Source organism: Heterocephalus glaber, unplaced genomic scaffold (genome assembly GCF_053883595.1).
Source record: "Heterocephalus glaber isolate CG9 unplaced genomic scaffold, H.glaber_assembly_v1.0 deba00001698, whole genome shotgun sequence".
Classification (NCBI taxonomy): domain Eukaryota; kingdom Metazoa; phylum Chordata; class Mammalia; order Rodentia; family Bathyergidae; genus Heterocephalus; species Heterocephalus glaber.
Genome location: NW_028258419.1, coordinates 2,339,537 through 2,366,031, shown reverse-complemented (window position 1 = coordinate 2,366,031; position 26,495 = coordinate 2,339,537). Strand labels below are relative to the sequence as shown.

Here is a 26,495-nt window from a genome sequence, read left to right as displayed (position 1 = left end):
GACTAATTGAGCCACATAATCACCAGGTTTAAAAACCCAAATGTCTATAGACTGAATAGTAACTTGAATTTTTTTTTATAATCTGTATTTATAATACGTGGCAAGACCGTTAGACCTTTTAAATTTAAATCTGTTATTCCTATGATCAGTCTAATAGTGCCATCTGGTGAGGGTTCCCAAATCCCAGTAGGTATCTTAACAGATTTGTCACCCCCGATAAAAGATTTATTTTCTGAGCTGAAGGGAGGTATAATCTTGTGCTTCCTGGAGTTCTTCAGGTAAGGGAAGCAATATGTCTCTGGGACCCCAGTCTGTACTGAATAAATCTGGCCGAGGTCCTGATTCCCAGCATAAGTCACTCCTGTTGTTTGAGAGGCCCAGGGTAGGCCCCCCTTTCTGTTTCCTATCAGAGGAGTGCCGTCTTTATGGTACTTAGAATGGCAATGCCTGGCCCATTGTTTTGTTTTCTCATAGCGGGGGCATAAGTTGGGAGGCATTGTTCCCACTTTATTTTCTCTGGCGTTCATAACTCCCTGAAGTACAGGGCCAGAGGTGTTGTTTCCTTTAGCTGGAGCAGTACGTTGTCTATGGAGATGTCCTGTCTTTTAATAATTGAAGCATTTGGTGTTGTGAGAATTAACATTTTTTGTTCCTTGGGCAAAAGTTATTATGGCTTGACACAGCACAGAGCCCGTATGAGTCTCAGTACCAATGTCTTGGCAGGCTTCAATGTAATTGGTTAGATTCTTTGTATCCTTAACAGTAGCCAAGCCTTGGCTTTTGTAATCCTAATTAGAATTATCATAAGCAAGCTGAAGAACAAGCACGTTTGCTGCCTGTGTGTGTGGAACCTGCCAGTGGACAGTCCCCTATACTCTAGCAATAAATTGTGTATATGGTTCCTTGGGGCCGATAGGTAAAAAAGATTGAGCTGGTGCCCCATCCTCTGAAACAGTGAGTCAAGTCTTTCTCATCAATTGACCTATTTTTCATGTCTCATTAGTATGCTGTAACTGTTGTGCCACGGGTGCAAAGGGTTCATTTTTTAGGAGCACTTTTTCAGTTACAATGACCATATTTCCCTGCCTGTTTTTGGTGGCTTGGTCTACTGCAAACTCTTGCCATTGTATACTAAAATGGAGGTATTAACCAGGGGAACAAATAAGAATGAGCAAGATGTCTAACATCATATGGGGTTAGAGGGTAAGTCCTCAGCACTCCATCTAAAATACCCAAAGTAAATGGTTCCTGAGCTCTATTATTTGTTTTAACTCCTTAAGCAATTTGAAGTCAAACACCTGGTGTTTAGGAATAAACTGAGTTTTGTTGTTTGGATCAGCACTAACTGTTGCTGGGAAGCAACAAGGCGCAAGACCGTCTCCGTGCATAGCTGCTTCCTTAACTAGTTGTTGATACTTAGATATGCAAGGTGCAGAATATTTTATTGTTAAGTGTTCAGGCAGTGTGAGCCATGGAGTTTCTTTATTAAGCCTCATCTGGTTCCTAGGTCTTCCTTAGTGTCAGATGACTTTTCTTTCCCTCCTTAGTACATTTCTTCTCTCATCTTGACCGAGGACAGGAGCCTAGGGTGGAATAGTGCTTAAAGGACCCAAAACTGATTTTACTAGGCCCCAAGCTGAAGAGGTCTCAGGAGAGATAGGCTCTCCTCTGCTGTGAGCTCTTTTTAAATTTTCAACCACTCCATTTGAATTTTCAGTGTTCAAGGTTTCCACCTGGGAAAACCATGGATTATATTTAACAATCTCTCATAACATTTTAAAAAAATGTTCAGGTGGTAACTTGAGCTCTGGACTGCATTAGCATCATGTGTAGTAGCTACACATATTTTCATTCTTTTACTGAATGATCCTGCCCTATTGTTTTCCTAGCTAACTGAAAGCTTTCCATAGTGCCAAGTGCTTTACCTTTCACTTTCTGTCTCTGGATTTGTCTGTTGGAGTCCTCCCGCCACCTTATGTCCTCCTTTTCCTCACTCAGGGCAGGGGGCAGCGTGACTTCCCTCTCAGGCCTAAGTAGGTCTCTGTTCTAGCACAGTAACCAGGGAATGGCCAAGCCCACAGCTGTCTGCTTGAGGGGTATGGCAAAGGATAAAAGACAAAGACAATTTTGTAGATAAATGGGGGTCTGGGAGATCAATGCCGCATGTTAGGCAAAAGACAAAGGACTTCCCAAGCCTGCTACTATTTATTGAAGTACACATAAGCAATCAGAGGGGATGATGAGTGACTCAGGAACAGTGATGTTGGGTGCCACGGGCTAGTAAAAGAAGAACAAAGCATTCTTGTAAGGGTAGAATGTAAGTTAATAGGGAATCTGAGTCTTCCCCTAAAGTGGTACTTTAACCTCTCCTGCATTGTTTTGAAGAGTCAGGTCTTCAACAGATATTATCTTGGCCTTTGAACATCAAGGCTTTATGGGTTTTCCTGCCCTGATCTGGACAAATCAGTCTCCACATACCAACCAGCCCACAAGGCAAAGTATGCACTGGCCTCGAACTCCCTTAGCTTTAATTCACAGAATGTGGATACTGATAAGTAGTCATATTGGTGTTATTCTGAGACTGCTGTATGTATAATGTGGGATTAATAAAATGAGTACTTATAGGATACTCTGATTCTATAATTCCTTATGTACTTGTGAACCAATATTCTGGATGTGGAAATAAGGGAATACAAATATAATGTAAAAGAGGTTAAATCAAGCCAACTAAATTGGGATTGGAAGAATCAATATAATGGAAAGTCCAGGTAACTATGGACCACCAAAAAATATTTCAATAAAGGATCATCTGACAAAAAGGAAAAAATTAGAATGAATTATGGGGGTGTAGGTTTAGTAACTACTTGTAGAAGAACTTTGGTTACTGGCATGAGAAACTGGAAGCAAACAGTCAGAGCTTACTGAATAGTCCATGGAATTATATTATAAACAAACACACTTAAAATAGTCTGGCCTACAAAAGCCTTTGATTGTTCAAGTCCTAGAGAATTCCCAAAGAGGGGATATGCTTGACATCCAGTTAACTTGTACCATAACCCTTTATCTGTGGTTTTACTTTCAGTGGGTCTCAATTATCTGTGGTCAATTGTGTCCCAAAAATATTAAATGGGAAGTTCCAAAAAGTAAATAATTAATGCATTTTAAAGTGAGCATCATTGTGAGTAGTGTGATGAGATCTCTTCTCATTCTCCTTTATCTTGCCCAAGAAATGAATCATCTCTTTCACCAGTGTGTCTACAATGTATATGCTACCCTTCCATTAGTCACTTAATACTGTGTTGGATAGCAGATCTACTGTTGTGGTATTGCAATGGTTCTGTTAAAATAATTTTATTTTACTTAATAATAGCCCCAAAGTGTAAAGGGTAGTGATGCTGGCAAAGAGAAGCTGTAAAGTGCTTCCTTTAAATGAAAAGATGACCACTCTCAACTCAATAAGGAACAATAATCATATTTGGAGATTGCTAATATCTACAGCAGAATAAGATATTTTAAGAGAGACCACATTTATATAACTTTTATTACAGCATATTGTTATAATTGTTATTTTATTATTAGTTATTGTTAATCTCTTATTGTGCTAATTTATAAATTAGGCTTTATAAAAAATTAAAATATAAAAAGTACACATTTGGTTCAGAATTAGTGGTGGTTTCAGTCATCTACTAGGGTCTTGAAAATATTCTCTGCCAATAAGCAGGTACTACTTTGTTCAGAGGAAGAATGGTCCCACAGAATACAATGGACAATGGAAGTCTTCTCAGAGAGCAGAACCAAGGTGTCATTAAGGTTCTTATTCCACCACCAGGGTAGTGAATCTTCATAGTTCCCACCCAGGGTTCTGCCATTGCTGTGGGCCAGTGACTGGATTGAAGTGGTTGTTCCGCTTCTACTCCACTATTGTTCTGTATTACAAATTTGGGCATGGGGCAGATCATAAAAAGCTACATTCCAACATGATACAGAGGATTCTACGTCATCAGGTAGCTTTGATTTAGAGCTGATGTAGAAACTGTCAAATAAAAATTATAGGAGGCCATTGCTTTGGACTAAGCTCCTGAGCTAGACTCTAAAGGACTAGGGTAAAAACCAAAATGGAGTCACTCATGCTTAAGTTCCATGTCACCAGCTGAAACTAAGTTGTTTATTTTAACTTTGGAGAAATCAGGATTAGAGTGATTTCTCAAACAGGTGACTTTCATTTGGCATAATAATAAAGTTCTCTTTGCCTTTAATACACACAGACACACACACGCACAGAGGTAACCTAAAGCAACTGAGGTTAACCCATCACTTATTTTTCTTTAATTTTTAATTGTTTATTGGTACATTTTAGGTATACAATATGATGACATTCATCGCTGGGAATTTGTACCTTTACATGATATATCTTGGTTCTTATTTTTTCCCCATTCCCCTGCCCTCCCTTCAACCCCTCTACCCCACCCTATTTACGAAGATTTTGTTTCCGTTTTTTCTTTTTCTCATATTTATTCCTTTCACCACTTATATTTCTATCTACCTGGCCCCACCTTATGAGGAAAGTGACTCTGAAATAACCAGTTTCTTGTTTCTTGTTTCTGTGTTCTTCAACTCTTTCCTATCTATAAAACTAAGTGTCTCTCCTTGGTTCCTTGGAGCACTTATTCTGTTATAGAATGAAGAGTTTCCTGGTTTTAAAATGAAGTAAATTATGATCTTTAAATTGTTGTAATTTTGTCTGTTGATAAAACTGAGTGGGAAATTGAACTCTCTTCCTTGGAGAGGAAGGGAGTATGTTCTACTATGAGGAGAAAGACACACACATGTGTGATCAGAGGGACAGCTTGTAGTAGAAACTACTGATTGTCCTCAACTTTTCTTTTTTGTGGGCATAAGGGAGCCCAACTGGAAACTACATTTCTAATATCATTGTGACGAGGCATTCTTCCAAAGGAATGTGATCTGAATTGATATGGGCAATTTTCACCTTATTTTTTTATTCTGGTCTTTTCTCCCCCTTCCCCAAAGAGAGAACATGAAATTTATCAGATATCAAGATGGCAAAAACTATAGATTTTACCATCCTTTATAGGTAAGATTGTAAGAAATTATCCTATTTATGTCTAGTTGGAGAGAAAAATGCCCTATAAAGGGAAATTTGGTAATATGTACCAAAAACTGTGTATATCTATCTCACTTCTGGGGATTATTTTACTGGTACCTATGAAAAACTGAAGCTGGGCATGGTGGCACATGGCTGTAACTCCAGCACCCAGAAAGCTGAAGCAGAACTATCTCAATTTCAAGATTAACCTGGACTACATTAGTGAGATCCTGTCTCAAAAACAAAACCAAAAACCCTCATCCATGTATAAGGTTATTCATTGCAGCATTGACTAATTTATGAAAAATAACTTGAGTGTCATCTAAGGATTAAATAAATTATAGCATCCCTCACTATGTAAGACTCTCCAGATCTAAAAATAATGGGTTATTTTGTTTTTTTCCGGGCCGGATTTATACAGTAAGATCTCCAGGAAAAGTGAATACATCAAGGGCAGAACAGTAATTTGTGTTACTTTTTGTGAAAAGCAGAGAGGAGGGATAAAGATTTAAATTTATTTGCTCGTATTTGGAGGAATTCTATGAGGTATGAGAAATGAACAAGATCGCAGACAAAGGCAGGGTGACTACATGATTTGTCACACAAATAGCGTTTTAGGGTGAAAGTGGGTGTTATTAATGACGACTTCAGGGCAGCATGTGGAAGATGGTGTTGTCCTCAGCAAACTGGTATGTATGATCAACCCTTAAAAAGTTATAGAGGGCCGGGGATTTAGCTCAGTAGTGTCGCCCCCTGCCTGGCAAGAGTAAGGTCCAGAGTTCGATTCCCTCTACCAAAAAAAAGAAAGAAAAAAAAGTATAGAGTGGAAAGGGGGATGAGGATTTTAAAAAGTATTGGACTGTAGTGAACTGAAAATGAAAACAATAAAAAACTCATTCTTTGCCATAGCATTGTTTCTCTGATGTGAAAAACTGAAAGTGGAAATAAGGACCAAAATGTATAATAGATATTAGGAAATGGGAAGAAAATGGTCAAATGAGAAGGGGAACGGGGAAGGGGTAAAGAAAGAAGGGACAAGAAAAAAAAAGAATAGAAGGAAAAATGGAAAGTTTTGTAAATAAGAAGGGGAATAGGGATGGGGGAATGGGAAAAAAGCAAGATGTATCATGCACATGTACAAATTCCCTTATGAGGAATGTTATCATTACGTATATCTAAATTGTACCAATAAATGTTTTGGTTAAAAAAAAAAAAAAAGAACTAATGGTACAATACAGATGCGAGATCCGGAACTTAGTGGAAACACTGTCCTTCAAGGTACCCGGCCCTTACTGCAGTTGCACAAGCAACACCAGGCCGAAGTTCACCAGCCAATCTCAAGTCGGAGCGCAAGAGCCAGAATCGCTGGCGAGGCCTGGCGTGGCCTGCGACTTGCTAAACGGAGTTCCGCGTCACTCAACCCTGGGGGCGGAGTTAGTCCAGCTCCTACACCCGGCGCTCTGGCCCACGAAGGTGCTACTCAGTGGTATCTCTGGTTTTCTCTGGCTGACCTGCGGAGGACCACACTCGTTTTCTTTTCGGCCTGGGGAGGCCTCGCAGCGGCGGCTGAGCTTGGAGAGATGGCGGCAGCCGTGCGCCAGGATTTGGCCCAGCTCATGAATTCGAGCGGCTCGCATAAAGACCTGGCGGGCAAGTGAGTAGAGAGGGGCGAGAGATGCCCCAGGCTGCGGTCCTTGAGGTGATCGGGCTCTTGGAGGTGCGGCGGGGCGGTCTGGTGGGCGAGGGGGGCGGGCCTGGGCTCCGCTGGGAGGCGGAGGGGGGAACCACGGATCCCTGCGTCTCGCTGGGGGCCTCGAGGCTTCAGGCCGAGGCGTCACCTCGTTCAGCCCCTGGCGGCGCCTTCGGGTCCCTAGGATCCTGAGGCGCGGTCCGAGCAACAGACACCCCTTCTCGCCGCTCCATCCTGGCCCGGAGCCGGACCTCTCCTTGGACCCTCGCAGCCGCCCCATTTCGGGGGGGGGGGCATTTCCATCATGGGACCTTGATGCAGGGTGTTCCGGGGAGATGGTTTCTCAGGGCCGACAGGCCAAGGTGGTATGGCCGCTGTCATGCCGGCCAGAAACCCTGGAAGTCCTTGTGTGTTGACGCTCACTCAGCCACCGACTCTGGCGAGGCACAGCATGTCTAGAGGAGGGTGTGCTCAGGAAGGATGGTTGTGTTGGAATTCTAAGGGGCACGCTTAGGTCCGCTCCAGGTTAACGTGCATGTCTGCAAGCCGCTGTTGAACAGTGATAATCGTAGATAGGTGGGTGTTTGTACAGATGTTTTTTCTCTGTAGATTTTGCAGCATTGCTTTTTTTTTTTTTTTTTAGCATTGCTTTTTTGTAGTGAACACGCTTTCAGCATAATATGCTTCACTAGTCGAACGTAACATCTTGACAGCTGAGATCACTTTAACAGGTGTCAATAGGATACACTTGTACATTGAAATCGGGAATTTTCTTTACGTGGGTTGTGGTGCCTTTTCTCTGGTGATAAATGTAATCAACTTTTATCGGTGGGAAATTTAGCTATGTATATTGGGCTTAATTACTTTGAGCAGCATTTTCGCATTTATGAAAATAGGAAAAATTGTGCTACTTATTTTTAAGGGCAAAATCTGTGTGTTTGTGTGTGTGTGTATACACTCACGACCCATAGATCACTTAGTACAGTACGTATTGGGCATGTAGAAAATCCTATGAAGTTGTTGTTAGATTGATTGATTGATTTTAGTTTTTTGAGATAGGGTCTGGCTTGAACTCGCAGTGATCCTCCTGCCTCAGTCTCTGGAGTGGGATCACAGGTGTGCGTCCTCATGCCTCACTGTTACTATTATTTAGCCACCGGTAATGATTTAATCTGTGGGTTGGAAATAAGTTGACTATGTTTTCATGGCACAATTAAGACTTAGATGAAAGTAAAACTAGCTTGTATATTTTGCCATACAGTGGTACCTCGTTCAGGAATGCTTTTGTTTGTGAACAGTTTGGTTCATCTTTCCTGCACAGATACAGACATGGCCATCTTTTCAAAAACTGTGGAACAAATTAAGTTCATGAACCGAGGTACCAGTGTATTTGTTTTGTTTTTGCTATGTTGGAACACCTATTAATTATCAGAAGACATAACCGCTTTTTAAGCCTTTGCAGAATTCTGAGACCGGCTTAGAATTTACTTCTTCAGCTGTGAACTGGAGATAAACAGTGCTACCTATCCTGTATACTGCTTGCATTGTCTATTGCTGTTTAATAAAGCAAACAGGCTGGGATATAGCTCTGAGGGAGAGTGCTTGCCTAGCACACTCAAGGCCCTGGGTTTGATCCCCAACACTGCAAACAAAACAACTCAATCCCCAATGCCCAACTTAGTGGTGTGAACAACCAGTATATCTTACCAAATTCTGTCTTAATTTTCTTGTTGCTGAGACAAAATATCTGACACCCAAAGTTAAAGGAGGAAAAGTTTATTTTGGCTCACAGTTTGTAGAGGTTTCAGTCCATAGTTGGCTGGCTCCAAGGCAGGGTGGCATGGGAGAGGGGCATCAAAGAGGAGAAACAGTTCATGACAGGCAGAATGCAGGAAGGCAGCAAAGCAGTGAAGTAGCAAACAGCAAGTGACAGCAGAAGAGTCTATGGGTTGACTGAGCTGTTTTTCTGATCTTACCTGGGTCCACTCATGTGGATAGTCAGCTGGCACTTCACCTGGAGCTAGAGTCATGTATGTATCTGACTGTTGTTTTGGTCTCTCTCCTAGTTTGGCCAGGTCTTTCTTCATGAGCCTGTTCAAAAGAATGAGAGTGGAAGCTGCAGAATTTCTTAAGGCTGGCCTGGGAAACCTCACATGAGTTCTCTAGTGTTGCTGAAAGTGAGCCACATGTTCAGGGGGAGGGGACGTGGGTCTGTTGCAAAGCAGCATGGATAGGAGGTGAGATTCATCAGAGGCCATCACTACCACATGGTTTATTGTGAAGATTAAATGAAGTAATTTGCTTGAAAACTGGTAGCCAGTGCATTGTTACCTAGCGATTCCTGCAGAGCTGCTTTCTGAGTGAAGTCTTGGCCTTGTCTGCAGCTATTTATCTGGTCCTGTATGGGCAAGAATGTGTCAAGATATTTGTCCTCATAACAAAACAGTTCTGCCAGCTACGTACTTTATCAGGGAAATATTCTTGAAATAAATCAGTGATCTTAGGTTTATTTTAGAAGCTGGATAAAAAGGGATTCCATCTTAAGGAAAGATGAGGTACAGTGGTTTCCTAAATATTGGTGCTGTATGTTCCTAGCCATTAGAAGTATGTCTGTTACAGTAGTTGCTCAATAAATGGTTGAATCAGTAAACAGATAGAAAAGGACAGAGTTTATATTTAACCAAGGTTTGTTTACTTTAAAAAGTCCATTTTTAATTAACCGGACTATACTGCTTTTCTTGTTAAAAACTCAATCAGAATGGGCTGGGGATTTAGCTCAGTGGTTCCAGCGCCTGCCTAGAAAGCGCAAGGACCCGAGTTCAATCCCCGGTACCAAAAAAAAAAAAGTAAAAACTCAGTCAGAGGTGCTTTCCTATAAATATGAGTTAACACAACTGTCTATAAAGTTGGTGTGAGAAGTCAGCCATATGGAAAGCATTTTTTTTGCAAACACTTTTTGCTTTTTGTACATGATATGCATTGTGTTCATATTCTACAGCTTATGTGAAGTTGTAGAAGAGGAGCAGAGCCTGGAGAGGGATCTTCTGAGTAGACAGCTATTGGAATACTCAGTCTTACTCACTTGACTGAAACCTGCTTGGTTCTTTAAGATGCAGTCATGTGCTATTTCTTCCAGGAAGCCTTCTCTAACAGCTAACACACACTCATAACCAGCCACACACAGGGCCTGGCATCGTGTATTTACAAGGCCCTAAATTGTTTTATCTCTTTGCTTCCCAACCATAATGTGATGTTTCTTTTTTGTTTGTTTGTTTTAGAATGTTACTTCTTTGGGTCCTTGGTTACAGGTCTTTATTTGAGTTAATCCTATGGAAGTTTGACGTGCTCGGTTACGGAGGGTATCCAGAGGAGTCTAGCAGGCCTTTGGATTATGAATATTTCATTTTACAAGAAGCTGATAATACTGGGAGACCTCTTATCTACTTCTACCTGTAAGAGAAACTTTTTTCAGAAAAGGAAATAGATTGTCCTGTGCTCCACAGAGATAGACTTTCGATTAGAGCTTTCTAGTAGTAAAATGGAATAGACCTGTCAAAACGGTAGACACACACATACATGCAATGGCAGACAAGATTGGATGACATCAGAGGCCCCTCTAACTCAGATGCTCTGGTTCTCTGTTAATCCCCTACAATAGTGTTAGTGGTTTCTATCTTTAGAGTAGATGTTGATAACACCTAAAACTACTATGCCCAACACAACATTTCTTACATTTAAAAATTCTTAACAAGCAGGTGAAAGCATTTGCATTACAGATGAAAATGAATACTGTACAAAGATGAAATATACTCTGAGGTCATAGAGGTAATGAAGTCAGAATAACCCTATGTCTGCTTGTCTCAGAGCCTCTAACTCTAAACACATTTTTGTATTTTTACCAAATTGAACTACTGAATGTCAGATAGTGATATCTACATATCTATATCTATGTGTGTATATATATATATATATATATATATATATATATAGCTATCTCAGCCTAGAATGCCTGACTTTCCCTACTCTTTCCCACTGTCACTAAATTGAAACATTTAGAATGCTTAAGAGATTACTAGAGATTATTTCTCTGTCCTAAAGATTGTATTAGCACTTACCTATTTTTGATTTTCAGAAGCCTCATTATGATGTGTATGTGTGGGTTTGTTTTTATTTCTCTGTGTCACTTAGCTTTTGCTGTGAAATAAACCACTTCAAAGCCTAGTGGGTGAAAACAGCAATCATATTCTGTATTTAGCTTGCAGCTCTTTGGGTCAGTAGCTCAGGTTGAGCCTGCTGGCTGGTTCTGTGCCTCCAAAGGTCTTGGTTCCACGTGGGTTTCCACGGGCACCTGGTCAGCTGTGAGCCAGATGGGTGGTGCTGGCTGGCCACCGACTGGGTTGCATGTCACATTGACCAGAAGGGTAGCCTGCTTGTTCATGGGCCAGCAGCAGGGCTCCTAGGCCCGAGACACATTCCAGGGCTCTCAAGTCTAGGCTTAGAACCGGCTGCTCATTTTTACTATATTCTACTAGTCAGACAAGCGTAGGATTTAGAGGTGGAGAAATAAACTCTACCTTTTTTTGTTTCCATTAAGTTTACTGGTACATTTTAGGTATACAGTACAGTTACATACATCATTGGGATATTGTGCCTTTACGTGATGTATCTTGTATACAATACAGTTACATCCATCATTGGGATCTTGTGCCTTTACGTGTTGTATCTTGGTTCTAATTTTTTCCCCATTCCCCTGCCCTCCCTTCACCCCCTCCACCATTTCCTATTTCCAAAGACTTTGTTTCCATTTTTTTCCTTTTCTCATATTTTTTCTTTTCCCTTCTTTAAACTCTACCTTTTTATGGGAAGAGCTACAAAGTCACATTGCAAAAAGGCATGGATACACGGAGTTAAAGAGTTGTGATCACTTCTTGTAGATACCAAGTTATCCTGGCTCATCTTCACTAGGTTTCTTGATTCGATGGATTCTTTCAGCAGTTCTGAGAGTTTTCAGCTATTTCTCTTTAAATATTGTTGCTGCCCCTTCCTATTTCTCTACTAGACTTCAGAGAAACTAATTAGGCTCACTTTCAGGAATGCTGTGTCCCTCTGTTGTGTGTACTTTTCATTTCACTATTTTATTCTAGATAAGTTCTTCAGCTGCCTTCTTAGCCGTTCTTCAACCGTGTATAGTCTGCTGTTAAGTCGTTCATTGAGTTTTTACATTTGTTTACAACATTTTTATTTTATTTTTTGAAACAGAGTCTCCTTATGTAGTTTAGGCTGACCTTGAACTCACTATGTAGCCAAGGCTGGCCTCAAACTTGAGGCAATCCTCTTGCTGGGATTACAGGTGTGTGCCACCATGCTCAGCTTGTTTACATCATTTTTAGTACTATAATTTTTGTTATTTTTTTTTTCTTAAATTCTTTTATTGGTACATTTTAGGTATACAACACATTTACATTTCTCTTTGGGAACTTGTACCTTTACATGATGCATCTTGGTTCTTTTTTTTATCCCCATTCCTAGCCCTCCCTTCACCCCCTCCACCCTTCCCTATATACAAAGACTTTATTTCCATTTTTTCCATTTCTCAGCATTTTTCCTTTCCCTTCTTTCCTTTCCCCTGCCCCTCCCACTACCACTACCCTTTGGACCTTTTCTTCTTATTTTGCATTTTCGATTATTCATTCTAATCATTGATACATTTTAAGTATAAAATATAATGACATTCATCATTGGAAATTTGGACCTTTACATAGTCTCTCTTGGTTCTTATTGTTCACCCTTGCCCAGCCCTCCCTTCAACCCACCATTCCTCCCTATTTACAAAGATTTTGGTCCGATTTTTCCATTTTCTCATATTCCATTCCCTTCTTTCCTTTCCCCTGCCCCTCCCACTTCCTTTCCCTTTGCCCCTTTTCTTCCTATTTCACATTACCTATTATACATTTAGTCCTTATTTACACTTTCAGTTTCTCACACCAGAGAAACTATTCCGAATTTATTCATGTGTGTCCTATTTATTTCACTTAAGAGTATCTCCTCAATGTGCATCCACTTAGCTATAAATGTCTCTAATTTCTCATTTTTTATGGCTGAGTAGTACTCCATTTTATAAAAAAAACCACATTTTCTTTATCCAGTCTGCAGTTGATGGGCATTTGGGCTGTTTCCAAGTTTTAGCTATTACAAACTGTGCTGCTATGAACATGGGCGCACATATACCAGTGTGGTATGATTCATTTAATTCTTTGGGGAAGATCCCCAGCAGTGGAATAGCAGGGTCAAATGGGACTTCCAGTCCTAGTTCTTTGAGGTCTCTCCATACTGATTTCCACAGTGGTTGCACCAGTCTATACTCCCACCAGCAGTGGAGCAGGGTTCCTCTTTCCCCACAGCCCCACCAGCATTGGTTATCGGTTGATTTCATGATAGCAGCCATTCTCTGTGGAGTGAAGTGGAATCTCAGCATTGTTTTCATTTGCATCTCTCGAATGACCAGTGATGTTGAACATTTTTTCATGTATTTATTTGGTATTTCTACTTCTTTGAGAAATGTCTGTTCATTTCAGATGCCCATTTTTGGATTGGGTCTTTTAATTTGGGAGGTCTGATCTTTGTAAGTTCTTTATAGATTCGAGATAGTAGACCTTTGTCTGAGGAAGAGCAGGTGAAGATTTTTTCCCACATTGTGGGTTGTCTCTTCACACTGCTGGTGGTTTCTCTTGTGTGCAAAAGCCTTTTAATAAGAAGAGATCCTACTTGTTGATTGTTTGTTCTAGTTCATGGGCAAATGAGGTTTTGTTCATAAAACCTTTTCCTACACCAATGTCTTCAAGGGTTCTACCTAACCTCTGTTCCAACTGGTTCAGAGTTTCTATTTTAATATTTAGATCTTTAATCCATTTTGATTTTAGTTTAGTGCATGGTGAGAGATACAGGATTAGTTTTAATCTTTGCCAAGTTGAAGCCCAATTTTTCCAGCACCATTTCTTAAAAAGGCTATCTTTCCTCCAGTGAGGGTGTTTGGCTCCTTTATCAAAGATGAGATGGCTGAGTGTATCTGGCGTTGTTTCTGCATCTTCTAATCTGTTCCACTGGTCCTCAGGTCTGTTTCTTTGCCAGTACCATGCTGTTTTTATCACAGTAGCTTTGTAGTATAGTTTCAGGTTGGGGATTGTGAGACCCCCTGCCATGTCTCTGTTACCTAGAACTGCTTTTGCTCTTCTGGGTCTCTTCTTGTTGCAAATGAATTTTTGGATTGTTTTCTCAAGGTCTGTGAAGTATGCTGCTGGGATCTCAATTGGGATTGCATTAAATCTATATAGCAGTTTTGGAAGTATGGCCGTTTTCACTCTATTAATCCTTCCTACCCAGGAGCAGGGGATGTCTGTCCATTTTCTGATATCATCTTCAATCTCTCTTTTCAGAGAGCCATAGTTTTCAGAGAAGCAGTCTTTGATTTCTTTCGTTAGGATGATTCCTAGGTATTTCAGTTTTTTGGATGCTATTGTGAAAGGAATTATTTGCCCAATTTCTCTCTCAGTGAGTCTGTCATTGGTGTAGAGGAAAGCCATTGATTTTTGTGTGTTGACCTTGTAACCAGCTACTTGACTGAATTTGGTTATTAAGTCTAGAAGACTTTTGGTGGAGTTCTTGGGGTCTTCTATATAGAGTATCATGTCATCTGCAAATAATGACAATTTGACTTCTTCATTTCCTGTCTTTATTCCTTTTATTTCTTTCTCTTGTCTAATTGCCATGGCTAATGTTTCCAGAATTATATTGAACAAGAGTGGTGATAGTGGACATCCTTATCTTGTTCCTGATTTTAGTGTGAAGGATTTCCGTTTTTGAACATTTAGTATGATACTGGCTGTTGGTTTTTCATAGATGGCTTCTATCAGTTTGAGGTAGAGACCATCTATTCCAATTTTTTGTAGGGTTTTTATCATAAATGCATGTTGGATTTTGTCAAATGCTTTTTCTGCATCTATGGAGTTAATCATATGGTTTTTGTCCTTGGCTCTATTGATATAGTGTATTACATTGATTGATTTTTGTATATTGAACCATCCCTGCATCCCTGGTATGAATCCCACTTGATCAGGGTGTATGATCTTCTTGATGATCTTCTGCATTCTGTTTGCCAGTATCTTATTAAGGATTTTTGCATCTATGTTCATTAGTGAGATTGGCCTATTGTTCTCTTTTTCAGTTGGGTCTTTCTCTGCTTTGGGAATCAAGGTGATGCTTGCTTCCAGGAATGAATTTGGGAGTATTGCTTCCCTTTCCATTTCATTGAAGAGTTGAAACAGTAGTGGCAGCAGTTCCTCTCTAAATGTCTTGTAGAATTCAGCATTGAAGCCATCAGGGCCCGGGCTTTTCTTAGTTGATAAGTTTTTAATTACATTTTCAATTTCATTGGTTGATATTGGGTTGTTCCGAATTTTTAGGTCTTCTTCGTTCAACTTTGGTACTTCATATGTATCTAGGAATCTGTCCATTTCTTCTGTGTTGTCCATCTTATTGGCATATAGTTTCTGGAAGTAGGTATTGATGATCCTCTGGAGTTCTGCTGGGTCTGTTGTCATTTCACCCTTTTCATTCCTAATTGCATGGATTTGGACCTTTTCTTTCCTTTTTCTGACAAGGTTGGCTAAAGGTTTGTCAATTTTGTTGATTCTTTTGAAGAACCAACTCTTGGCTTCATTGATTTTTTTGTATCGTTCTCTTAGTCTCCATTGCATTGATTTCTCCTCTGATCTTTATAATTTCCTCCCTTGTATGAGCTCTGGGGTTTTCCTGCTCTTCTTCTTCTAGAAGCTTGAGGTTCAGCATCAGGTTGTTTAATTGGGCTCGTTCTGTTTTCCTAATGTGCATATTCACTGCTATGACTTTCCCTCATAAGACTGCTTTCATTGTGTCCCATAGATTCTGATATGTTGTATTGTCATTGTCATTTAATTGAAAGAACTGTCTGATTTCTTCTTTAATTTCCTCTGTGACCCATTGGTTATTCAGAAGTGTGTTATTCAATTTCCACATGTTTATGAAATTTTTTGAGTTTCTCTTGCTATGGATCTCCAATTTCATCGCCCTATGGTCTGATAATATACAGGGGATAACTTCAATTCCTTTGCACTTACTTAAACATGTTCTATGTGTGAGTATGTGGTCTATTTTGGAGAATGACCCATGTGCAGCTGAGAAGAATTTTGTGGGGTGGAAGACTCTGTAAACATCTGTTAAGTTCATTTGTTCAAGAGTTCGATTGAGTTCTTGTATTTCATTACTTATTTTTTGTCTAGTTGTCTGTCCATTTGTGACAGTGGGGTGTTGAGGTCCCCCACTACAATTGTATTAGTGCATATGTGACTTTTCATGTCCGTTAGTCCTTGTTTTATATAGTTGGGTGCACTAGTGTTTGGTGCATAGATATTTATGATTGTCATCTCTTCCTCTTGGATTGTTCCCTTTACAAGGATGTAGTGTCCTTCTTCGTCTCTCTTAATCAGTGTTGGTTTGCAATCTACTTGGTCCTGCAAACAGGATAGCTACTCCTGCTTTTTTTCAGGTTCCTGTCTCATGGAGTATTGTTTTCCACCCTTTAACTTTCAGTCTATGAGTTTCCTTTTTGTTATGTGTTTTGAGACAGGCTTTCACTATGTAGTTCAGACTGGCCTTGAACTCACTATGTAGTCAAGGCTGGCCCGGAACATGGGGCGATCCTCCTGCCTTTCTGGCGTGTTGGGATTATGGGCTCAGTATTATGAATTCTGGTGGTTCTTATTGCAAATGGCGCTTTTGTGGTTCTCAGTTCTTGGTGAAGCTTTAAATCTTGTCTTTATTTCCAGGAACATGGTAAACGTAATTGTGTTTCAGTCTTTTTGATAACTTCAGTGTTCGAAGTCCTTAGTTGTTGCTGTTGTCTATTTTTGTTGATCCTGGCTCATATTATTATGTGCTTTACTGATCTCTGATGGGCAAATTATTTAAAAATGTATTTTTAGAAACAGTTGGAAGCCCCAGGATGCTGTCTTTCAGAGAGAATTATCTTTTCCTCCTGCCAGGCCCTTGAGGATGCTAGGCAAGCCTTTCAGAGCTTTCATTGATGCAAACAGCCTGCTGCAGCATGTGTGCCATAGGTTCACCACCACTGACCTAGATGATTCTTGGAATAGAATTTGGAATTTGGATAATAAGATAATCTGAAAATGTTCCAGGGCAATAAACGTATAAATATAGGCATATGGAAATTTAAATCTGTGCATGTGCTTGCTTATGTGTATATATGTGCATACATACATATAGAGGGAACGGGAATGAGATATTCCACATAAATTAGCTCTTTGATAACAATATTATTTATTTATTTATTGTTTGGTACTGGAGATCGAACTCAGGACCTTGCACTTTCGATGCAGGCATGGTGCCACTCAGCTAAATTCCCAGTCCAAATAATTTTGTCTCTTAAGAACAAGATAAAAAAATTAATTTTACACTTTTATGGACCCTCAGATTTAGTGATTATTCTTCATAAAATTATCTTAATGTTTGCTTGCTTTTATAATCATGTCTCTTGGAATTTGGTGTCTCTTTCATTAGTTTGCCTCCTTTTATTGTGGTTTTATGAAATTATATAATCAAGATTATGAAAATTTTGAATGAGTTCAGAATCAGTGAGTGCTGAATGGCAGCTAGATACTGTGCCCAACACAATATGTCATAAATCTTAATGAATTCAGGACCTATTTGTGCAAGTTTTATTTCTTGATTACAGTCTGGGTGACTTTTTTTTTTCTGGGTGACTTTCTGATTAATTGTAGTGCTATTGTCTATAAAATGCATTTAACTAATTCTTTTAAACATATTTAAGACAGAAAGTCATGGAGAATAGTTTAAATTTTCACGCTGACCACTCACTTTAAGAAGTAAAATATTACTAATACTGTTGACTATTTTAGTGTTTGTTATGTACCAAGCAAGCACTATTGGAGCCATTATGTACATTGCAGTGAACAAAACAAAAATCCCTGTCCTCATGGCATTTGTGCTTTAGGAAGCAGTTTGCCATTGTGTGATGATTGTCCTTGTTTTTAAAATTTCCTCCATCCTTTTCAGAATGCTTATTTGAATCATATGTGGTCTGCGTGGTCATGGCTATTAGGTAGATTCAATATAAGAACTGAATACAAATAAAGGATGAATAGACAGTGTCTGATAGCATAAAGGGTGTTCAGGCCTTTAGGGTGATGGAGTTATTTTGTACACTGAGACAATCAAATTTTCATGTTCGTTTTTTGCTTTTTTTTTTTGGTACTGGAGATTGAACTCGGGTCCTTCCACTTGCGAGGCAGGAGGCAGAACCACTGAGCTAAATCCCCAGCCCACTTTTTTTGTTTTTGAGAAAGTCTTATTGTGTAGTTCAGGCTAGCCTTGAACTCACAGTGATCCTCCTGCCTCAGCTCCTGAGTACTGGGATTACAGGTGTAGGCCGTGTTTGGTTTTGTTGCCTGGTGAACATATCCTATTGTTGGTCACCCTAGATTCAATTCATTAGATCCTCAAGAGGGAAAGGTTCCTGATCACCTTAACTAATATTCTTATGCATCTATATCATACAAAGAAGAAAAATATAGCTTATCTTTTAAGACACTTGAAATTGGCTTTTTGTTACTTTTATTTTATTTTTGTTTTGTTTTTTCAGACAGGGTTTCACTATGTAGTCCAGGTTGGCCTTGAACTCACTATGTAGCCCTGACTGGTCCCAAACTCTTTGTGATCCTCCCACCTCAGCCTCCTGGGTGCTGGGATAATAGGCATGCACCACCACACCTGGCTTGAAATTGGTTAATTTAAAAAGGAAAATTTGATAGACTATGAAGAAAACTGCAAACTAGAGCACTGTGAACGAAATTACAGTAAATAGAAATGAATAAATACACACCAGAGTTTGCATTAGAAATGAATAAACAAACACCAGAAATTGCATTAGAAGTGCAATGTCCCCAGGTATTATTATTTTTTATATTGTTTTAGGTATCGTCAGATCCTGGAAAAAGCCATTCAGTTATCTGGGGCAGAGCAACTAGAAGCTTTGAAAGGTTTTGTGGAAGCAAGTAAGTGGAATGCAGATTTAATGTTTGTCTTGTACTACCGAGCAAGGACTTTAAAGTCTTCTCAAACTTTGTTTTGTATCAAATTATCCATCTTAAATATACATTTAGATTTCATAATTTAAACTGTTTATAGCTTGATTATTTTTCAATGAGTCATCTTCAGAATTACAGTCCAGATAAAATTTTGTATAGTGTTTGACATAGTAACTGCTGAGAGACAGCATAGCATATTGTAAGAGAATGGTTTGGATTAAAATCTGGAGTGCGATTCTGTGATCTTGGGCAAGTCACTCAGCTTTTTTGTGCTTCCTTTTCCAATTTTAGTATATGTGCTGCTGAAGCGAGCTCAAGTGCCTCCTTTTCCTCATCTATAAAATATAGAATTGTTGGGAGAGTAAATGAGTTAATAAACATAACAAAATGCTTCGATAGTACCTGAAATCTAATAAGTGCTGTTATTAGTGTTAACAATGTTCTTTTTGAATTGGGAACTAAAAATATCCATTCCTTAAGACTTTTCCCCCTCCTTGACTTCAAACATGTCCAGGTTTTTTTGTTTGTGTTTTTTATTTTTCAGTGTTTTTTGGGTTTTTTTTGTACCAGGGATTGAACTTGGGACCTTGCGTTTGCGAGGCAGGCGCAGTGCCACTGAGCTAAATCCCCAGCCCTTGTTTTTTAGTTTTTTGAGACGGAGTCTTACTATGTAGTTCAGGCTGGCCTTGAACTCACTATGTAGCCCAGGCTGGCCTCAAACTCATGGCAATCCTCTGCTTCAGCCTCCCAAGTGCTGGTATCTTAGGCATCTGCCATCATGCCTGGCTCCATGTCCAGCTATTTTGAAAATCATTCAAAATTTATGCTGGAATTTATACTGAATTAAGATTATTAATGATGCTTGATGGTGCTTTATCTTTTGCATATGTATCCTTTGCTATCCTCACATACATGACTCATCACATGGGCTCTTTTTAATAACATTGGTGGAAGGATCCCTGTGTGTGTTGTAAAATGAGTTTCAGGGTTAAGTGATTTTTTTTTTATTTTTTAGGAAGTTTAGCTGATCATTGGTAGATCCCAGACTAGGTTTTCCAGTTTTCTGCCTTTATTGACATATATCTTTGAGTAATGCTAGTTTGTATAGTGGTTGCTTTCTGAATTAAGTGCCTAATAGCACTTGTAATGAAACTTTTTTCAGTCAGACCCAGTATTATGTAATAATAAATTCCACATTGCCAATACTTTTAACTGTCTGTAAATTAATTTTTTGTATGATGTATAGTTTGTTTAACCTTAGAGCTTCTATAGATTTCTACTTTTATTATACTTGAATGAGGTAGATGCACTATGGAAAATTTGTAGCTCTGGATGCAATATGCAAATATACCAAGAAAATAAAACCAGGTACTGAAAAAAAAAAATTCCAACTAATATATTATAAACTAGTTATAAGAACTGTAAAGTTATTGCCTTAGAAAACAAGAGCCTGCAATGTGAGAATAACTGGCAGTGGTTTCAGAAAAACTACTCAGAGGGGCTTTATTGCAAGTATTGCTTTGAGTAGCAAAAGAATAATTCTTTTTATAAATGTTGATCTTACATGAATCCAATGACATCCCCCACCCCGAAAAACAATCTACCTGTAAAATCATTTTCCTCAATGAAACACCTTTTATATCATCATTTATTTTCACAGTAACTGCTACTTTAAGATTCAAGTGATTTATATAAGCAGTGATTGAAAATATGATAAATTTAATAAAATATAATATGAATTTAGTAAAATAAAATATAATAGTTCAGCAATAGAGTACTTGCCTAGCATGTATAAGGCCCTGGGTTTGATCCCTGGCACCACAAAAAGAAAAAAAAGAAGAAAGAGAAAAAAAGAAAAAAATCAAAATATAGTAAAGTAAGTAGCATTTGTTAGTGCTTGTGCCAGGTGTTACTTAGAGTGCTCTGTGTATGTTATTTGCATTTAAACTTCACAAGGACCTTGTGAGGCAAGTGTCATTGACCTTATTAGGAAGCCATGCATAGGAGTCATGAGGCCTGTAAATGATCAGGAGTGTGGAGCAGTCTGCCCTCAGAGCTTGCATACAGTATGAGCTATGTGCCATAATAACGTGTAAATGTTTATCATTAATGTCAGTATTTCTAGTACTGACTGAAGTTCTTATTTGTCTTATTTGCAAAGTACCAGTGGTGTAACTATTATGGCAATACTTGCTTTATTTAAATTTCATGAACATTATTTTCTTCTTTAACCCTTTTTTGGAGGTATTTGGAAAATAAGGTATAAAAATAGACATAAAAGACAAAAAAAGGTGTTTCTGTGCCTTCACTTTGTTGAAAAAACAGAGAAGAGTATAAAATTCCCAACCAACAAAGCCTTTTTCTAATCACTTCAGTTTCTTAGGAAAGTTACAGCATTTCTACTGTTTGAGTGTAGTAATTATGTAATCAAGTAATTCAGTGTAAGAAAAACAATATAAAATAAGATGATAAGAGTATAGAAATCCCTGAATAATACATTGAAGGATGCCCTAATATAGATTGGTTTTAGTATTAATTTTAAGTAAAGATTGATTGCTTAATGAGAATTTATAAATCATGTTTTCTTATATCTTTTTTTTTTAAACAAGTGGTAAATGAGAATGTCAGTCTTGTGATCTCGCGACAGTTGCTGACTGATTTCTGCACACATCTCCCTAACCTGCCTGATAGTACAGCCAAAGAAATCTATCATTTCACCTTGGAAAAAATCCAGCCCAGAGTTATTTCATTTGAGGAGCAGGTAAAAATCTAGAGCAGTAGATTTTTAATGTACAGATAATAGCAGAAATTATTTCTTAAACTTATGTTTTTAAATTCTTAAAGGAGATAATCATTCAGTTTAATTTTGGCCAAACAGCATTTGGCCAAACATCAAGCAAACATCAGGATGTTGCACCTCCAGCTGACATTTGTTTGTGTATATATAAGCCAAATATTACTTGTTAATTTTTAAAAATCAGTAAGATTATTAGGAAAGCTCCAGCAACATGCCTGTAATATTACAAAAGCAAAATTTAACATAGAAACTAAAATATTACCATAATTTACCTTGCAGAATATGTTGTTTCCGCTCACTATTTGATATTCTGTGAATAGAAAATTCATAGAAAAATTTGGTAGTCTAGATAAACTTCTACTATTTACTTGTCAGCTTAGTATGTTGAATAAGAACACTGTTACAATAACTTACTATGTGTTTGTTTGTTTGTTTGTTTATTTATTTATTTATTTATTTTGGTACTGGGGATCGAACTCACCATGTGTTTATTTTAATTACTTACTAATGTCAGTTAAAATAATTTAACATGTGTACCTGCCTTTCCAGGTTGCTTCCATAAGACAGCATCTTGCATCTATATATGAGAAAGAAGAAGATTGGAGAAATGCAGCCCAAGTGTTGGTGGGGATTCCTTTGGAAACAGGACAAAAGTATAGTAAATAGTAGATATTGGATGAATATATACAGATATATACAATTGTTCACTTATACTATTTCTCATATTTTGGTGCAAGAAACATAATAAACAAATTTTATAGCATGTTACGTGATAAGTGCTATGTAGAAAAGTAAGGGGACCAAGTGGAGACAGATTGTATACATTAATAATAAATAGAGTGACTGGGGTGGATGTCACTTTCTCAGTGACTGGAAGGAGATAAAGGAGTGGCTCTGAGCTCCCTGAGAGAGATTATCATCAGATACTCTTAGAAAGGTGGACAGTGCAAGAGCCCTGGCTGGAGCATGCTTGGAGTGTTTTCCTAAGAAGGGTAAGGAGGCTCTCGTGTGGGTTCAGTGGACTGTGGGTAGAGGGAAGAGAGATGGGATGAGATCAGAGACCACAGGGACCACTTATATGGGCTCTTACTAGCTATTGTAAGGACTTCAACTGTTAGTGAAATGTGGGGGAGTTTTTGAGGATTTTAAACAGAAGAGTGACACAATTTGATTTTTATTTTATTTTATCCTATCCTATTGCAGTACTGGGGATTGAACTCAGGGCCGTTGAGCTGAGCTACATTCCCATCCCTTTATTGAGGCAAGGTCTCACTAAAATGCCCAGGCTGGGCTTGAATTTGTAGTGCTTCTGCCTCCACTTCCCCAGAGCACTGGGATGATAGGTTTACACTGCCATGCCCAGCCAATTTATATTTTAAACAATCACTTTCTCTACTGGGTTGAGAATAAACCATAGGTGAGCAGTGATAGAAGTAGGAATATTAGTTAAGAAGCTTATGGACAATTCCACAGATGGCATGGAGGTTCTGAGAAATGTTGGATTCTGTTTTTCAGGTAGAGTAAGGATTTCCTGATGGCTTGTATGTGGTGTGTGCAAAATAGAGTCAAAATAAGCCCTGAGTTTTGGCTCAAGCAATTGGAAAGATAGAGTTGCCATCTACTGAGTAGGGAAGAAAGGGTTTTAGATATCTAGTCGGGAGTTGAATATTTTAGGCCGGGGTTTAGTAGGCTAGAGATACACGCTTGGGACTCACTGATGTATTGATGGCATTTAGAGCGGTTATATTATCTGAAATCCCCATGGGAGGGAAAGTAAATAGGAAAAAGGACTGAGTACTGAGCATGGAGCACTCAAGCACTTAAGAGGTCAGGGGCAGGAGGAAGATGTAACTGGGGAGGATTGTCCAGGTGGCAAGAACACAGAAAGAGTGGAATGGAGTGTGCTGTCCTAGAAGCCAAATGAGGAAAGTGTGTCCAGAAGGAGCAAGTGATCAGATAACAGCGTTGATGAGGAGTAAGTGTGAACACTGACATTGCAATGAGGAGCCCATGGTGACCTTGATAGAAGTTATTTTGGTGAAACTGTTGAGAATGCAAGCCTAATTGGAACTGTTTAAGAGAGAATGAAAGAGAAGAATAGGAGACAGTGGATATGTACAACTCTTTTGGGAAGATTTCAAAAAAAGGCAAAGCAGTAGGGTAGAAGATGACAGTGGAGGTTAGCCTAATAGTCAGTTTTTCTTATTTTTCTTTTATGATCCAGTGGAAAGCAAAGATTTGCTGTTGAGAAGTTGGGGAAAGGATTCTTGCAGAAGTAGACAAAAGGAGATGGAACATAGTAGAGGAATAGGTTTACATAGGAGCATAAATAGTTCCTGCATGGCAGGGTCTCCAAGCCTCTGCACTATTGACATTGGGACTGGGAGTCCTTTATTGTGGATGCTGTTCTGAGCACTACAGGATGTTTAGTAGCATCAGAGCTTCTGCTCCTTAGATGCCGTTGTCACCACATCCCTAGCTGTGACAATCGAAAGTGTCTGTGGACATTGCTACGTGTTCTTTCTTGGGGAGAACTGTCCCCAGAGATCTATCATAACCTCTGGGAACACAGAGTACACAGGTGCAGAAGTTAGTAATATGGTGAGGTTTGTGCAAGTTCTCTTTGTTTCAGTATTCTTAGGTCTAAATCCATCTTGGAAATATGGATGAGAATGGAAGTTAGGAAATTGAGACAGGACTTTGAATAAATGGGAACTCCTTTAAAAGCCAATTCATTCTGATTTTGAAAGTAATAGGTATAATAGATATACTTGGCAGAAAACTGGAAAATTAAAAAAAATAGTGCTATCTATAACAATTCATGTAAATTTGAGTTGTGAATGGAAAAATAGTACAAAATATTATAAGTATTGAAACTTGAATTATATAAGTCCTTCCTCTCACCTCTGCCCCTGTCTTCTCCCAAAATCAAAGAAGTAAAGAATTAATTTCAAAGCTGGAACCAAATGAATCTTGCCTCATTGTATCAGCCCTTTTGTTGATAAATAGAAAAGATTTTTATGAAGATTAATCTTGAATTATGTGAGGTCTTCAGTTATGTTTTCCTTGCATAAAATATACCACTGAGATAGAGAAGAAAATGGAAACTACCTGCAATCTTACCATCCACTATAATTGCTGTTCCCAGTTTGATATATGTGGATAGGAATACATTTTATTGATGTTTTAAATACTGTTTTATCCCATTTTTTTACTTAGCAAAAAATACATGGTGACTATAATCCATAGCACTGACTATAACTGTATAGCATTCTACCTTTTTTATGTGCTACAACTTGATTGCCATCAGTACCATAATAGGTGATTTTCATTTTTTTCCTATTAAAGATATTTCTAAGTATCTTTATAAATGCATGACCTTGTACATACATATGTGAGCACTGATATCTGCTAGGATTTATTTTTTGAAGTAAAGAAATATAAGAGGTTAAGGGTGTAAGAAGCTGAAGAATTCAAAGGATGGTTGGACTGCGTATTGACAACTTGTCCTCTAGGAAGATTGTGCCCAGATATGGTCCCATGAGTAGTACATGATATGCCCCAGAGCCGGGCAATTGTTCTTTTAAACTCTTTGTTTCTGAGATTACCTGAGGGTTAGAAGCTACTGAGATATAATGTGGTCAGTGATGATAAAAATAGTAAAAATTCAGTGAAACATTATTTTCCTATAGTATAATGCGTATAGTTTTCCTATAGTATAATGCAGTAAAAAGTTTGATTTCGTCATATTAACAGAATATATATAAGGAAAACACATTTTGTATTATTCCTAAAATTGTTCTTGGTGAAATGTTGAATGACTCTGTGTTTCTGTTCGGCCCTAGACAGTACAATGTGGATTATAAGCTGGAGACTTACCTGAAGATTGCTAGGTTGTATCTGGAGGATGATGACCCTGTGCAGGCAGAGGCATACATAAACCGAGCATCCCTGCTTCAGAATGAATCAACCAATGAGCAGTTACAGATACACTATAAGGTGACAGCTGAATTGCTTGGGAATTCACGCTGTGTGAGAGAACCAACCATGCTAAGATGTTCCAGAGTGTCTGATAAATGCTTTTATATTTTAGAAATTTTTTCTCTTTTTTGTTTTTGTATCTTAGTTTTAATTTTTCCCCTAATTGGAATATTTTCCCACCTATAGGTATGCTATGCACGTGTTCTTGATTATAGAAGAAAATTCATTGAAGCCGCACAAAGGTACAATGAGCTCTCTTACAAGACAATAGTCCATGAAAGTGAAAGACTAGAGGCCTTAAAACATGCTTTGCACTGTACCATCTTAGCATCAGCAGGTAAACACATAATTTATGCCTACATGAATCAAAAATGAAGTTAATTGTCTTGGCTTAATAACTATTACTGTTGGAAAATTTAGCAAAAGAGCTGTTCTCAGGAATGTCTTCTTAATCCAATTTAAACTTGTAAACAGTTAAAATAGTGATAAAATGGTTTGTAAACTTTTAAAAAGTTTGATGTGAAAAAAAAAAGTCTAATGTGAATGTGTCAGTCTTACCCACAAATTAGGAATAGTTGAGAGTGAATATAAAGTTAAGTTTTAAGATTTTACCGAAAAAATGGATATCAGATTGAGAATTACAGAGAGAAACAAAAATTAGAATCTAAAAATTCATATGCTACTTTTGGAATTTCTTAAATCTCACACGTCAGTTTTAGACCTTGCTTTCATCCTTTTCTTCACCAAATATACCCAATAAAA

At 38.4% G+C, this 26,495-nt stretch overlaps 1 protein-coding gene across 6 annotated transcripts in view; it reads left to right on the top strand.

Annotated features, from left to right (window-relative positions):
• The first annotated feature begins 6,441 nt into the window (after nucleotides 1-6,441).
• Cops4 (COP9 signalosome subunit 4) overlaps nucleotides 6,442-26,495 on the top strand; it is a 37,343-nt gene continuing 17,289 nt past the window's right edge. The window contains exons 1-6 of one of the 6 annotated variants that reach the window (XM_013068342.3): nucleotides 6,442-6,761; nucleotides 18,843-18,922; nucleotides 21,565-21,716; nucleotides 22,302-22,405; nucleotides 25,598-25,751; nucleotides 25,920-26,070. In XM_013068342.3, coding sequence (XP_012923796.1) covers nucleotides 6,688-6,761; nucleotides 18,843-18,922; nucleotides 21,565-21,716; nucleotides 22,302-22,405; nucleotides 25,598-25,751; nucleotides 25,920-26,070 — 715 coding nt within the window. In that variant the 5' untranslated portion in view covers nucleotides 6,442-6,687. Of the gene's footprint in view, nucleotides 6,825-6,867; nucleotides 7,374-10,061; nucleotides 10,250-18,842; nucleotides 18,923-21,564; nucleotides 21,717-22,301; nucleotides 22,406-25,597; nucleotides 25,752-25,919; nucleotides 26,071-26,495 lie in introns of those variants that run through there. The other 5 variants (XM_021250281.2, XM_087199329.1, XM_021250280.2 and 2 more) reach the window with 5 other exon arrangements.